The sequence below is a fragment of the Vespa crabro genome, chromosome 2, assembly GCF_910589235.1.
Source record: "Vespa crabro chromosome 2, iyVesCrab1.2, whole genome shotgun sequence".
Lineage (NCBI taxonomy): Eukaryota > Metazoa > Arthropoda > Insecta > Hymenoptera > Vespidae > Vespa > Vespa crabro.
The window spans coordinates 5,377,127-5,390,858 of record NC_060956.1 but is presented as its reverse complement, the minus strand read 5'-3'; the positions used below and the strand labels follow the sequence as shown (position 1 = coordinate 5,390,858).

Here is a 13,732-nt window from a genome sequence, read left to right as displayed (position 1 = left end):
ATGTAATATTTGAGATTAAATATGACGTTTATATTTAATCCGCTGTTGCATTTTAATTGCATTATTTACAAAATTTTATTACCATATAGTAATATGTTTAAAATTCGCGCCATTACGAAATATATATAAATATTTCTTTTTTTTCATTTAACGATTTAAATAAAAAGAATAATTTGATGATTATTTTATTTCGTTTAATATTTTCTATTTTCAAAATAAGTTTTTTAAATGTCAATAAACTAATTGTTGTAATTTATAGTGCCATCTATCTTTGAATATCGTAACGAATACGAATGTTATCTCTATGTATTCATGTACAATGCTTGAATGTGTATTGCTTGTTTCCGACTATCCTTTTGCATTCGACGCTTCTTTAAGAGCGGATGGTCGAAGTAATCCAAATACATCCTTGGTTTAAGAAAATTGAGTCGCTTTCAAGATGACTGAAACTTTACAATTGAGGGGAACTCTTCGGGGGCACAATGGCTCCGTTACTCAAATCGCTACAAATCCAAAATATCCGGATATGATTTTATCGTCCTCACGTGGTAAGTAATCATCTGTTAGATTTGTTTCTTTCTCATATATTTTACATTGAAGTAACGTATATTGGTCCTCGTTCGTAGAATAATACATTTTAAAAGTGCAATTACTTATTTTATTTCTAATAGAATACAATTTTTTTTATATAAAATGTCTGAAAGTCATTTAATTTACCATATATTGTCTAGCTATTTGGCGGTATATCTATGTTAAAACGAATAATGGCCGCTCGGCACTTTACATATAACACACATACGCGCAACGTGATTTTTAGAAAAAATACGTTATATTATCTTTTAAATTACATTTACAGATAAAACTTTAATCGTATGGAAATTGACGCGCGACGATGCTAACTATGGTATTCCTCAAAAACGTCTCTATGGTCATTCCCACTTCATCAGCGATGTTGTATTATCTTCTGATGGAAACTATGCACTGTCTGGATCGTGGGACAAAACTCTACGTCTGTGGGACTTGGCTGCAGGTCGGACAACACGGAGATTTGAAGATCATACTAAGGTGTGACTTTACTAATCTGTGAGCGGTAAACTGGCGGTACCTCAAATCGGAAATAAACTGAAGCTTTTTTTTATATATTTTTTTTTTGTGTATATAAATAGAAGAGGTGGGCATTCATTAAACCTACAATATTGTAAGTATTGGCCAGTTTATAATGCCGTTCATGGGGTAACAAAGTTAAAATATAATTATTAGAGCAAAAGATTCTATTTCTGTTATTAGGACGTCCTGAGTGTCGCCTTCTCTGTAGACAATCGACAAATTGTATCTGGTTCTCGTGACAAAACTATCAAGTTGTGGAATACATTGGCAGAATGCAAATATACCATACAAGATGAGGGACATACCGATTGGGTCAGCTGTGTACGCTTTTCTCCAAATCATTCCAATCCTATTATTGTTTCTGCAGGTTGGGATTGTATTGTTAAGGTATGTTAATACAAAATAATTTTAAAATGTGATGTTATTTAAATTGTAATAAAAATGATGAAAACTTTATAACACCATGATGTCTATGAGTGTTAGCGGATATGGGACTGAATTTTTATTTATTTCCACATATATATTAAAAATTAGAAATATTCTTTTTTTATTAAACTATAAATCTTTCATAGGTATGGAACTTGACAAACTGCAAACTTAAGATTAATCACAATGGACATTCTGGCTACCTTAATACAGTCACCGTGTCTCCGGATGGTTCGTTATGTGCATCTGGTGGAAAAGTATGTATTGAATTAATCTGAAATAAAATATTCATTTTGTTAATACAATGAATCTTTATTAACGTAATTTATATTTTTTTTTTTTTTTTTTTAGGATTGCAAAGCTATGTTATGGGATTTGAATGATGGTAAACATCTCCATACTCTTGATCATAATGATATCATTACTGCACTTTGCTTTAGTCCTAATCGCTATTGGCTGTGTGCTGCATTTGGACCATGGATTAAGATTTGGGATCTTGAGACTAAAGAAATGGTTGAAGAATTGAAACCAGAAGTTGTATCTGCAACCAGTAAAGCAGAACCACCTCAATGTTTGTCTCTCGCTTGGTCCACGGACGGACAAACATTGTTTGCTGGATACTCTGATAATACTATTCGCGTGTGGCAAGTTTCTGTATCTAGCCGCTAATACTTTGTAAAAAAAGTAGAAAAATAAAAAAAAGTAAACATCAATATTTTCTTTAAATATTATTTATTTTTTTATTAATAATATACATAGTACTTTTGCTATAATTTATTTGCGATATGCTTTTAATTATGCACAATATTACATGTATCTTTTGACTATATAAAATGTGAAATGTCACATAATTATTTGTTATCACTGCTACTTGACAAAGTTTGGATTTTACTTTCGAGTTTCTCGAATTCCTTTTTGGCAATTTTATCAGTTTCATCTTCAACTTGTATAACACCCAATACTTCTGGTATATAAAACTGCATCATATTTTGAACTCCATTTCTTAATGTTACAACAGAACTAGGACAACTTGTGCAAGAACCTTGCATTTTCAGTTTTACAATACCTTCTTCAAAACCCTATAATAAAGTAAATTTTATTAATTAAAAAATTTGCAAGAATGTATTAAGAAATTGTATCATTCAAATATTAAAAATTATCTGTACCATAAATACAATGTCACCTCCATCTTCTTGGACTGTAGGACGTATTCGTGTATCCAGAAGTTCTTTTATCATCTGTACTATTTCATCGTCATCTTCGTTGATTTCTATAAAATTAAAAAAGTTTATTACGCAATAGTTATCTTTATTGTAAAAAGAATTCCTTATAAGTTTTAAAAAATATATCTTCATACGTGTATCTGGCGAAGGTTGTGACTCATTTAGTATTGGTAATCCACTTGCAAAAAAATCCATGATTGTTGCAAATATTTCTGGTTTTAAAACACCCCATTCCATATCTTCATCTAATTTTGTTATTGTAATAAAGTCTGGACCAAAAAATACAGATTTAACTCCTTCGATTCGAAATAACATTTTTGCAAGAGGTGAACAGTAAGCATCCGTAGCATTTGGGAAATCTTTGGTGCCACCTCCTTCTAATACTTTGACACCAGGAAGAAATTTTAAACTGTTTGGATTGGGAGTATCCTGGGTTTGAATGAACATATTACGCTTTTGAAACTGACAGATATTATATTTGCTTTTATTGCAAAGAACATGTTGCTTCGATTTAAAAGATTGTAAACCTGTATGTAAGTGCACAATATTTTTATTTAAAATCCTGCAAAATATAAAGCATACACATAAAACATGTCAAATTAATAATTTTATATTTGGATAGAATTATTTACTTTTGTCATATCTTTCTACATTTTTACTAAAATATTTTGTTTTGCTTACTTTAAATTTGATTGACATATAGGTAATGATCTATAGGCTAAACAACGACTAGAGTGTAATGATTTTGTTAATATTTTATCCATAGTGAAAGGAGTATCAGACTTTTATAATCATTAAACGCAATTTTCATGATTTTGAGGTTATATTGTTACCACAAAATGTACCATTACGTTTCTAGTTAAACTCTAGAGAGTACGAATATATATATATACTATCATTTAATAAATGACGTAGTATAAGATGAGATAGTTCGTAAAACAGCCACAATGGTGCTGTCATCGAGTTTAATCGATTTTAAAAGCTACAATTTCACTCTACTTGCATATGAGAATATTTGGCGGTAATGCAGAATAGATAAGTCTATTTTATACTGCAAATGTAATAACTATATATAAAAATTGATTAGGTTAATAGAAATTTTTCTGAAATAGTGCATAATAATATTTATAATCATCATGAACATGGATATAAGTATGGATGCTAATAGTGGAGGATTTCTAAACGATACTTCATCGCTTTCTGGAGAAAAAAACTTGAGAAGAGCACAAAATATTGTTCCTGTAATGATTGGTCAAATAATACGTTCTTCTGGCGATTTTCAAATTTGGGAGATACCAGTTCGTATGCTTACATTTATTGGCATATTACGCAAAGTTAATGAATCTACAACAAAAATCACATATGAAATTGAAGATGAAACCGGTAAGTATAAAAGTTAAATAATGTCATATAATAAAATATAATATATATGCAATTATAGAAATTGTTAATATATTATAAACATTGCAGGTACAATTACAACTCTTCGATGGTTAGAAGTAAATAAAAGTACGCCAGAACCAACATTAGAAATAAACACTTATGTTCGAATATATGGTCTTCTACGTGATCAAAATGGAGTAAAACAAGTCTTCATAGTACGTATATTACCTCTTGAAGATCTTAACGAGTTAACTAATCATTTGTTAGAAGTCACTTATGCAACATTGAAAGCAGAACAAATATTTAAAGCAAACAATACGCACACTGTTTCTGTTAATGTGGATGATAATTCCATGTTTAATAATGATTGCACTGGTATGAGTACAGAACAAGCTATAGTATTTAAAATAATACAAGCTGAAAATGAGACTGAATGTGGAATTGAAAGAAACGATATTAAAGCTCGTGTACCAGAAAGGATTTTACATGATGTTGATCAAATAATTCATTTCCTTACATCTGAAGGACACATATATACTACACGTACGGATGACCATTTTAAAGCTACTTAAGCATATGTTATAATAATATATTACAGTACTGTGGGAACATATAAAAAAATATTATCATTACATTTATATAACTTAACAAAATATATATTTTTATGTTTGATATTTTATTAAAATTAATTAAAAATGATAAGTATACTTCACCTAATCAATATTATTTAAGTCAATAATTTTACTCATTAGATTTTATTTTATCTTATATTGCTTTATATGTATCATCATTTCTCTCCTAATGACATATATATATATACGACCTCGAAAAATGGATTTTCAAATACAAAGGATATATATATATAAGCATACAATATGCGTATTATATTTTATTTTACACTCAACATGGAATATCTATGGAAGTTAATTATGAAATTATTTTATGTTCCATACTTTAATATTACACATCGTTTCATTTTTTTTTTTTTTTTTTTTTTAGTTATATTATCTTATAATTAAAAATATCATATGTACATTAAACATAATATTATTTCTAAGAGAAGTTCAAAATAAATTACATTATTCTCAAAGAATCTATCAATCAATCATAAGAATGAAGTTTGTTCTATTATCGAATTGAAACAAAAAAAGAAGCGCGTAGGAAAATTATATTTTAACTTTCTTTTAACGAAATATAATTGACCAATGTGTTTCTATAGTAACGGGTTAGTGTATTCCATAATTTATATTGAATTAATTATATCGAAAATGAAATCTTTTATCTTACCATATCGCGATATAAGAACATGACATATATAATATATGTGTATATATATATATATATATATGTATACATAATATATATATGAAAATGTATATTTTCATATATATATATATATTCATGTATAATATATATGTATATAATATACAAATATGTAGAGAAATAATTAAAGAGATAAAAGGAGAATAAATTTAATAAAGAATTTAATTACAGTGGCGGTCATTTTAAGGGATGAAAGATAGCCAAAAGTTGATATGTATATATGTTCGTGACTTTACTAATACGCCATCTGTACAACTAAAAATTTCTATCCTAATTATTTTTAATATATAATCATTCTTTTTTTTATTAATATAATTATGAATATATTTAAATAAATAGCTACATTGTCATAAAGAAGTAATAAATTAATAAGTATTTTATTATATATGAGCCACTGTTAACTTTTTATTAAAAAATGAATTATTGACTTTTATGATTTCATTGTTTCAATAATAATTCATTTCATTTATTTATGACATTCATTCACCTTTCTTGTCTTTTAAACATAACTTATTTAAATAACCGTTAATAATCATTACTTTCATTATTTCAAATCACTGACACTAGAAATCATACAGAAACAGTCTTCTATAATTAAAGAGGAAGTACATGTGCATGTAATAATTAAATTAATTGGACTATGCACATTTCATTTTATCCAAAGTAAGAATTAGTCACCAATCCTGTTGGTATTTTCGATAGTCAAGTATTCCACTCTATTATACAAATATATAAACATTCAATGGCATTACAGTTTCAATTATGTATGTAGCACGCTATGCAATGTTATTTTGTATTTACATTATATTTGGGTATCTATTTCTTTTTATTCCATTATATACTCTATTCACAGGACTCTGTTGTAGAAGTTTTTTAATTTCTAGAAACAAACAATTAATATATTATACTTTCTAAAATTTAAAAATTCCTTCAAGCATGATTTATGATTAATAATTAGTCTTTAAATAGATTACCTTCTTTTTGTTCATTTGAAAAGTCTTTGTCAGGGAATGCAATATCGAATGTGATATACAGAGTACCATGAAGATTATTATTTTCATAGTTAGGCATGCCTTCTCCTTTTTTCCTGATCCTTGCACCTGGTCTAGTGATTTTATCCCTTTGAATAGTCACTTTACGTCCATCCAAATGTATTATATCCATAGTGAAACCTATTAAAGCATCTTGCATTGAAATAGTTACATTTGTGTATAAATCATCTCCAATTCTTTCAAAAACTGGATGAGGATCCGTTTTAATTCTGTAAAAAAAATTTTTTTTTTAAATGTTATCTCAAATAAGACAGAAAATATATAATTATTAGCTATAATTATTATTTTAAAAGCTCACTTCAGTATTAGATCTCCTGGTTCACCATCAAGATGTGGCTCTCCTTCAGCAGTGAATTTAGTTTCTTGTCCATCTACCATTCCAGGTTCAACTTCTACTTCTAGGATTCGTTCTTCATTTACAAATTCAACATTTGGACATTCTGAACAAAATTGTTGCTGCATCATTTGGAATCTACCATTTCCTAAATTAATTGTCACAAATTCTTGTCTACAATTACACTTCCTTGTCCCTTTGGCAGCTTTTGCAACCACTTTATTTCTTGTTATTTCAATAAAATTGCCACTGTATAATTCTTCGAGTGTGACAGATAAATCAACTACAACGTTAGAACCTCTAGGTGTTTCTTGTTGTTGATTAGAATCTCCAGAAAAATGAAAACTAAAGTCTCCGAAGAAACTTGCAAAAGGATTAGAATTATCCATCGAGCCATCTTTCTTCACACATTCTTCTCCACATCGATCATACATTTTTCTCGTTTCAGGATCTGAGAGCACTTCATAAGCAGCTCCCAAATCTTGAAATTTTTGGGAAGCATCTGGATCATCTTTATTTTTATCTGGATGCAATTCCTTAGCTAATTTCCTATAAGCTTTCTTTATTGCATTTGTGCTCGCGCTACGTGGGACACCGAGGATGTTGTAAAAATCCCTCCTATAAGGAATAATAAAAAAAAATCGTTATAAAAAAATATTTAATATAATATTTATATATTAAGAAATTTTTCTTATGATTGCGGCTAGAAATTGTTATTCAACAAAATAAAGGTTATGTACGAAAGAATGATTTACAGTTTGAAATAATAGGATAATAAAATAATAATATATATTTATATTTACCCTGCTAATGTAATTATTATACATATCGCCAAATTTATAAAAAACACCGAAATATATTTAATCGCTGCCATCGCAGCAGACGTTACAACAAACACCCCGTAAATCGTGGGTGCTCGTGATTGGTCCACCGATGAAATCAAAGAACGTTGGTATGTAACACTCGTCGAAGAAGTTAAATGAACTCATTTCTAATCTGTTGGTATTACTATTTCTAATATTTGATAAATTTTTTTATACGAATGTTTTGTTTATAAAAAGATGAATTATATACATGTACGCTGATGTAATATCGATCAATAAATGTTCCTTTATCGAAATGAAATGATTTATACAAATCATGAATTTATGGCGTTTTCAATAAACAAATATGTTCGACCAATTAGAATGCTCGAAATTGATAAACAGATGGCGCTAAGAAAAAAAATCATAGCGCGACTTTACTTTTATTTAAACGCGTAAAAACGTATGGTGAGGCACGGCATCAACATCATAATCAAGCTACTTTTTGGAATTTAAGTATTTTACAGTCAAGTTTCATCTTATAAAATGTTATATAAAGTAAGTATAATGTAACTTATTATGAATTTTATTGTGAAACATTGACAGTATCACGGCATTGAGTTGATATTTGTTCCGCGTGAAATACAGGTTCTGTGTAATTTCGAATCTTCTAGTGAAAATTTAACCCTATAGTAAAATTCTAATTAATAATATTTACAATCGCAGCTGGTGACTGCTAATAATCGTCACCGTTCATATGTAGATTGTCGTATTTATTATTTTCATTGAAAAAAATCGTCACGTTAGGCAATTAATGTTATATTTATCGTCATGAAAATAATATAAATATGATTAAGTAGACATATTGGACGTACGTATCGGCGAACGAAAAGAATCGTACGATTTATTGACTTAAGAATATTTATTTAAAATACTACAAAATATTATCGATCTAAAGTTTATCAGATATGTAATGCGCCTAAAGGCAATAACAGTAAAGGCGCATGTTAAAGTCATTCATACATGCACTTTGGTTACCGTAAGCGTTAAGCCTGCTTATTGTTCCGAGGAGATTGTAAGATTTTTCGTCCTTTCTATAACGCACCATACCTTCGAAAATGGCCTCTCCTGGATAGGTTTGAAATTGTATCGAATAATCGATCCAAGATGATTCATTCGAATTAATCGGCACCTTCGCTTGTTTAATCGTCCTTAAATACAATTTGGCGCAAAGCGAATATGGTGCCATCATGTTGTTTAACACATCCATCAGATATTTCACGCTATTTTGTACTCCCATGTCGTTGAGCGATATATCTTTCGATTTGTGACACATGCACAGATTGTTGGGTATGCCGGCCATATTGCACGTTCTATGATTGGGTATAGGTAAAAAAAAACTTATACCACGAGGTATCTTCCCACTGGAAATTAGATTGGCTCGTAGTCTTAGAGATTTCTCTTCAACTTCTCTTGGATCTGCTAGATCTTTTAACGTTTCATGAAGATCAAATGGAGTTGTGAGACTACGCGTGTTCCTTCGCATGTTAGCCCATGCCACCGGATATTTGTTTTTCCACCATTGTGGTAAAGCTAAAAATGCGAACGGAAGACTGTCCTCCATCTTGCCTTGAAAGGTTTGACGAAACTGTCCGAATCTCATACCGTGATCACTCATCACTATTAGGGCCGTATTGTTGAGTAGATATTTTTTCGAGAGGACATCAAGTAACCTGTAATAGCCCTCATCGCCCAATTGCGCAAAATTCAAATAATCATGGGTTAAACTGGCCATCCAGGTAAATGCAAAATAAAGGTCATTCGCAAATGTTGTTGCTACTTTTTCGATGTAATTGAGAAGATTCTCAAATGTTAATCTTGTTCCAACACAAAGATTTGCGTTCAATTTGTTGGTATTACCGATATTGTTTTCGCTTTCGACACAGAAAGGTCGTAGATAATAGTCCGTTGGTTGTATCTTAAATCCTGGCTTTAAATAATTGAAGATACTCATGTGACAAGCATCCTCGCCGAATATCGTTCGATAGCCAGCAGAGCTCATGGTTTTCCAGATGAACGGGCATTCGTCGAAAGTCTTCTTCTCGTGCTGCCAACAGAGTTTTTTCAACTCTGCTGTATTTAGACCGGACAATACAGTTACCAAATTTGGATACGTATTATCGGCTACTTTAGTATAACCCAACATCTCTGCTGCTTTTAAATCTTCCAGAATTTTCACAGTTTTTGGCATACTTCGACGAAAGTTTAATCTTGAAACCGAGTCAATACCTATCACCAGGATGCTCAGTTGATTTTCAACGGGATTTGTTTTCTTCACCTTTTTGCATCTTTCCTCTACATCCGGTTTTCGAGGTACAAAGGCGTGATAATCTTTGTATATTTTATCGTTTCCTCGCCAACATTCGACTTTTACAAATTCCGCCGTCACTTGATAGTCTTTACTGAAGAAGTAACACTCGTCGTTGTATCTGCAAATAGAATTAAATTCGTTGAACGGTTGAGTAGACAAAATAGACGATACTTTTTACCTTATTATCTTCGATCATACTAACATATTAGCATTATCGTTGTTTTTCTTGCGTTCAAACGCATTCCAACAGCAATTAACAATATCCGTTGATTTGTTATAATAAAGCATTTGCGAGAGCGGATTTACATATACCAGAGAGTTATTAGATTCTATCAGCGGTGGTATTGTTCCAGCTTTACATACGATAGGCTTTTCCTTTTGTATGAAACGCATAATCGCTCGATCGAACGGTTCTACAGCTGGTATTTTGCAACCACTAGTGCTTACTAAATAACCAGAATCAACGGTTGACGTAATAGTCTGTTCATAATTATCTAAAATGAATATTTATGACTGATTATAAGTTTATTCGATTTATTATTATTATTATAAATAATATTAATAAGTATATATTAATAATAATTAATTATAAATAATTATATTTTAACAATACTGCTTTCATTTGACTAACCTTCTAAATTTTCCTTTTCGATATTACCGAAATTAATTATACGAAATTGTCCAGTAGCGAAACTGTTAATAATTACTAATGACATTAGTAGGAAAATCAATATGCCGATTAGCCATCTTCGTAATCGAAAAACACTTTTTTGTTTTCTAGATTCGAATACAGAATTGGCGGTTTGACGTACATTATTTTGCACGATTTTTCCACCATGATGTACTGCCTAATGAAAAATCGTATGACCTTTACGATTTATATAATATTATCTTCTTTAACGATTTAATTTATGTACATATATCACTTTTGCTTACCACGTTTGGAAAAAGATTATTACGCATACCAGATCGGACGTATTCGCTGGCCAATTTTGAACATTTAGAATGTAATACAATATTGAAGATATACATTGCTTTCGATGTAGCATTATCGTAACGTCGATAGCCTGTTATCAAATGTTAGAGATTGGCCGAAAAAACGATCTTAATATATGATAAAAAGATTGAAGTATAATATTGATGAAAAATGATAAAATGAGAAAACACATACGAAAATAAATATCAAATATTGAACTTGATTAATACCGGAAAAAATAATAATCAAATTTTTATGAAAAATCAATAAATTTGATCATATTCGTTTGAGAATAATTATAATGCAGTAAACGGAAGAGTGTTTCCTTACTGTTTTAAATCCTTTCAAATTGAAGAGATAATATTTAATCATCAATGTCTACTGCTTTCTGTTATTCTAGTATTCGTGATCTGTAAAAAAATATCAAGAAGAGATATTGTTAAATTATTACTTTTGGTTCAGTTTAATACGTATTTTTACACATGTACTTACGTATGGAACTATGCATACATACTTTTGCGTTCCAAAAAGCAAGGAGAATGTTATTGATTTGAATGGAAATCATATGTTTCATGAGATTATAGGTTTTTTAAGTGTTGAGATGCCTCTATCTCTTTAAACTCACTGAGGCTCGCTCCCGTTTTGTCGATATTAATTCGGTAACCTGATGTGTAGCGAATAGCTCATTGTGAAATATGAATCAAAATATTGGTTTTCGCATAGTTAACAATTGTTTTCTAGCTCTGCCTCAGATCTCGCATATTTTCTACTTTTTCTTTACTTGCTAGGAAAAAGTGAAGTCCTTTAAAATTGATAATGATCACTCATTATCATTCAAATTATGCATAGTCCTTTAAAATTGATAATGTATCATTAATGCCTGTTGTTTTGTACTGTTGACGTAATGTTCTGTAAAAAGAATATCAACAAATGGTTCTATATTTTAACATTATTATTTTTTTTTTTTAAACCTGAAAATCTATTTGCATATGCATATACATACCTGTGCATTTAATACGTTAGAAAAAGTGACGTAAGCATCATTGAATTAAATCAAAGTCATCTCTCTCGTTTTAAATCCTATAAATTGTTCTTCTATTTGTTTCATTTTAATATATCAAGATCGATAAAATCATTATCTAATTAATTTTTCCTTAAATGGCAGCGGATAGAAAAAAAGGTTGCTTGGATAGATAACATATATCGCGATGCGGCAATTGTAAGATGCCACGTATGAAAATGACGACTTCTAATGCAATTCGATGCACTTGCCTTGTGTTTAATATCTTAATAGAAGATATGTGCTTTGGATTAGAATTATTAACGAAACTTGGCTTCACATGTTTCCACTAAAGACCGATATGTAAATAGATATGTTAAAAGTGTTCGCCTCGAACAAATTTATTCATTATCCTGCTGTACTTCCATCTTTTTATTGTACGACGAGCATCGAAATATGTCAAATTAGTATATTTCATTATGCGAATTAACTTGACGCACATCTACGAATAATTCTTTTTTTTTCTTTTTAGCTTTCTTCCTTTAATCTTAATTCGTTCGTTCATGAATGAAATCTCGTTCTTTTTCGTCCACACTTGACACGTAAAATAAAGAAATATTCAATTTAAATCCATGATTCATTGTCCATATCTTCGTTCGTGGGATTCTTCTTTATTATAAATCGTAGGACGATCAAGGTATCCATTGATGTCCTCCAGGATTTATATATTTCCTGAATGACATCTTTTCTTCCTTCTTTTTCTTCATTCTAACATATCTCTCTTATTTTCTTCGTTGTCCTCCAGTACACTTATTTACGTCAAGTCTCTCATGGGAATCGGCCTGGGTCCGAAAAGCCGATTCCTTTTGGAAGACGTTCCACCACGTCGCGCCGTGAAGCGCCAGGACGAGGCGTTGCCGCGTGCCGGCAAACAGCAATTAAATGCCTGCGGGACTCTGCCAGTCGTTCTTTCGTGAGATCTGACGAGGAGAGGAGAGAAGAGTACCTCTGGTCGATATCAAAATGCCTGCGCGCGGGCGCACCCTCATGAGTTGAGCTTTTATCACGATCTCTCTCTCTCTCCCTCTCTCTCTCTCTATTCCTCTCTCTCTCTCTCTCTCTCTCTCTCTTTCTCTCTATTTCTTTCTTTTTTTAAGCACCGCGAGCTTTAAATCACCTCTCATTTTCATCTTTCTCTCTCCATCTCTCTCTCCATCTATCTCTCTCTCTCTCTCTTTCTCTCTCTGTCTGTCTCTCATTAGATTCTTTATCAAATTTATAAACCTGTTAATTGATCATTGCAAATATTATGTCGTTTGGGAAGTTTTTACAAATTTTCATTTATTTTCTTTTTTTTTCAACGAATATTAGCGCGAAAGCCTATTAACGTTCAATGTAATCACAATTTAATTCAATTACAATTGTTTACTCAATAAACAGATTTATATTTGTTAAATTTGTGGACATATAGGGAAACAAAGCTTTTTATTCGAAAGAAGAGGGTCGCCATAAACAGCAACCTCCATGTGGTCAGACCTGGGAATTCTGTATTGTTTATATACAGAATATTAACGTTGTTATATATATATATATTTTTTTTTTTAAATAAATTTACATAAATTCCACCGAACTAAAGGCTTTTAACTTGATTAAATTAGATAGAAATGAAAATATTTAATAATTGTATTAATTTCCTTACTATGATTAACGATTATTTAGCGTTTTTCTAAAGAT

At 30.4% G+C, this 13,732-nt stretch overlaps 5 protein-coding genes across 7 annotated transcripts; 2 read left to right on the top strand and 3 right to left on the bottom strand.

Moving 5' to 3' along the window:
• The first annotated feature begins 335 nt into the window (after nt 1-335).
• LOC124433128 (guanine nucleotide-binding protein subunit beta-like protein) lies at nt 336-2,246 on the top strand. 2 transcript variants are annotated; one of them, XM_046982778.1, is made up of 5 exons: nt 337-548; nt 857-1,065; nt 1,288-1,494; nt 1,680-1,790; nt 1,885-2,246. In XM_046982778.1, exons 1-5 carry the CDS (start codon nt 440-442, stop codon nt 2,200-2,202), a joined length of 954 nt encoding a protein of 317 aa, XP_046838734.1. In that variant the 5' UTR covers nt 337-439; the 3' UTR covers nt 2,203-2,246. The 2 variants fall into 2 exon arrangements, 1 of the variants encoding a protein (XP_046838734.1); XR_006944438.1 differs by lacking the exons at nt 1,680-1,790; nt 1,885-2,246 and having other exon boundaries at nt 336-548; nt 857-1,198; nt 1,288-1,499.
• Nucleotides 2,247-2,248: 2 nt separating this feature from the next.
• On the bottom strand, nt 2,249-3,638 carry LOC124433129 (NFU1 iron-sulfur cluster scaffold homolog, mitochondrial-like). Its single transcript, XM_046982779.1, has 4 exons — nt 3,438-3,638; nt 2,891-3,318; nt 2,700-2,803; nt 2,249-2,612 (listed from the first exon to the last, which is right to left on the bottom strand). The coding sequence occupies exons 1-4, from the start codon at nt 3,518-3,520 to the stop codon at nt 2,385-2,387; spliced, it is 843 nt and encodes a 280-aa protein (XP_046838735.1). The 5' UTR covers nt 3,521-3,638; the 3' UTR covers nt 2,249-2,384.
• Nucleotides 3,639-3,756: 118 nt separating this feature from the next.
• LOC124433130 (replication protein A 32 kDa subunit-like) lies at nt 3,757-5,009 on the top strand. The gene is made up of 2 exons (XM_046982780.1): nt 3,757-4,139; nt 4,227-5,009. Exons 1-2 carry the CDS (start codon nt 3,893-3,895, stop codon nt 4,709-4,711), a joined length of 732 nt encoding a protein of 243 aa, XP_046838736.1. The 5' UTR covers nt 3,757-3,892; the 3' UTR covers nt 4,712-5,009.
• An 889-nt stretch (nt 5,010-5,898) lies between these two features.
• Nucleotides 5,899-8,189, bottom strand: LOC124422079 (dnaJ homolog shv). Its single transcript, XM_046958021.1, has 5 exons — nt 8,177-8,189; nt 7,652-7,832; nt 6,813-7,466; nt 6,437-6,723; nt 5,899-6,342 (listed from the first exon to the last, which is right to left on the bottom strand). The coding sequence occupies exons 1-5, from the start codon at nt 8,187-8,189 to the stop codon at nt 6,260-6,262; spliced, it is 1,218 nt and encodes a 405-aa protein (XP_046813977.1). The 3' UTR covers nt 5,899-6,259.
• Nucleotides 8,190-8,558: 369 nt separating this feature from the next.
• Nucleotides 8,559-13,023, bottom strand: LOC124433126. Of its 2 annotated transcripts, none has more exons than XM_046982777.1 (7): nt 12,002-13,023; nt 11,491-11,907; nt 11,329-11,408; nt 10,959-11,089; nt 10,654-10,870; nt 10,225-10,516; nt 8,559-10,140 (listed from the first exon to the last, which is right to left on the bottom strand). In XM_046982777.1, exons 4-7 carry the CDS (start codon nt 11,052-11,054, stop codon nt 8,631-8,633), a joined length of 2,115 nt encoding a protein of 704 aa, XP_046838733.1. In that variant the 5' UTR covers nt 11,055-11,089; nt 11,329-11,408; nt 11,491-11,907; nt 12,002-13,023; the 3' UTR covers nt 8,559-8,630. The 2 variants fall into 2 exon arrangements, with proteins under 2 accessions (XP_046838733.1, XP_046838732.1); XM_046982776.1 differs by having other exon boundaries at nt 11,513-11,907.
• Nucleotides 13,024-13,732: the final 709 nt, after the last annotated feature.

Bases quoted from the DNA above. Each gene is read 5' to 3' on its own strand.
- LOC124433130 (XM_046982780.1), top strand. From the start codon at position 3,893: ATGAACATGGATATAAGTATGGATGCTAATAGTGGAGGATTTCTAAAC. The intron at 4,140-4,226 runs GTAAGTATAAAA...TAAACATTGCAG, and splicing joins TGAAATTGAAGATGAAACCG to GTACAATTACAACTCTTCGA.
- LOC124433129 (XM_046982779.1), bottom strand. From the start codon at position 3,520: ATGGATAAAATATTAACAAAATCATTACACTCTAGTCGTTGTTTAGCC. The intron at 2,804-2,890 runs GTATGAAGATAT...TTAATTTTATAG, and splicing joins ACAACCTTCGCCAGATACAC to AAATCAACGAAGATGACGAT. The intron at 2,613-2,699 runs GTACAGATAATT...ACTTTATTATAG, and splicing joins GAGGTGACATTGTATTTATG to GGTTTTGAAGAAGGTATTGT.
- LOC124433126 (XM_046982777.1), bottom strand. From the start codon at position 11,054: ATGTATATCTTCAATATTGTATTACATTCTAAATGTTCAAAATTGGCC. The intron at 10,871-10,958 runs GTAAGCAAAAGT...ATTTTTCATTAG, and splicing joins ATAATCTTTTTCCAAACGTG to GCAGTACATCATGGTGGAAA. The intron at 10,517-10,653 runs GTTAGTCAAATG...TATTCATTTTAG, and splicing joins CGAAAAGGAAAATTTAGAAG to ATAATTATGAACAGACTATT.
- LOC124433128 (XM_046982778.1), top strand. From the start codon at position 440: ATGACTGAAACTTTACAATTGAGGGGAACTCTTCGGGGGCACAATGGC. The intron at 1,066-1,287 runs GTGTGACTTTAC...TTCTGTTATTAG, and splicing joins GATTTGAAGATCATACTAAG to GACGTCCTGAGTGTCGCCTT. The intron at 1,495-1,679 runs GTATGTTAATAC...AATCTTTCATAG, and splicing joins GTTGGGATTGTATTGTTAAG to GTATGGAACTTGACAAACTG.
- LOC124422079 (XM_046958021.1), bottom strand. The intron at 7,467-7,651 runs GTAAATATAAAT...TATTCCTTATAG, and splicing joins ATAATAATTACATTAGCAGG to GAGGGATTTTTACAACATCC. The intron at 6,724-6,812 runs GTGAGCTTTTAA...TTTTTTTTACAG, and splicing joins CCAGGAGATCTAATACTGAA to AATTAAAACGGATCCTCATC.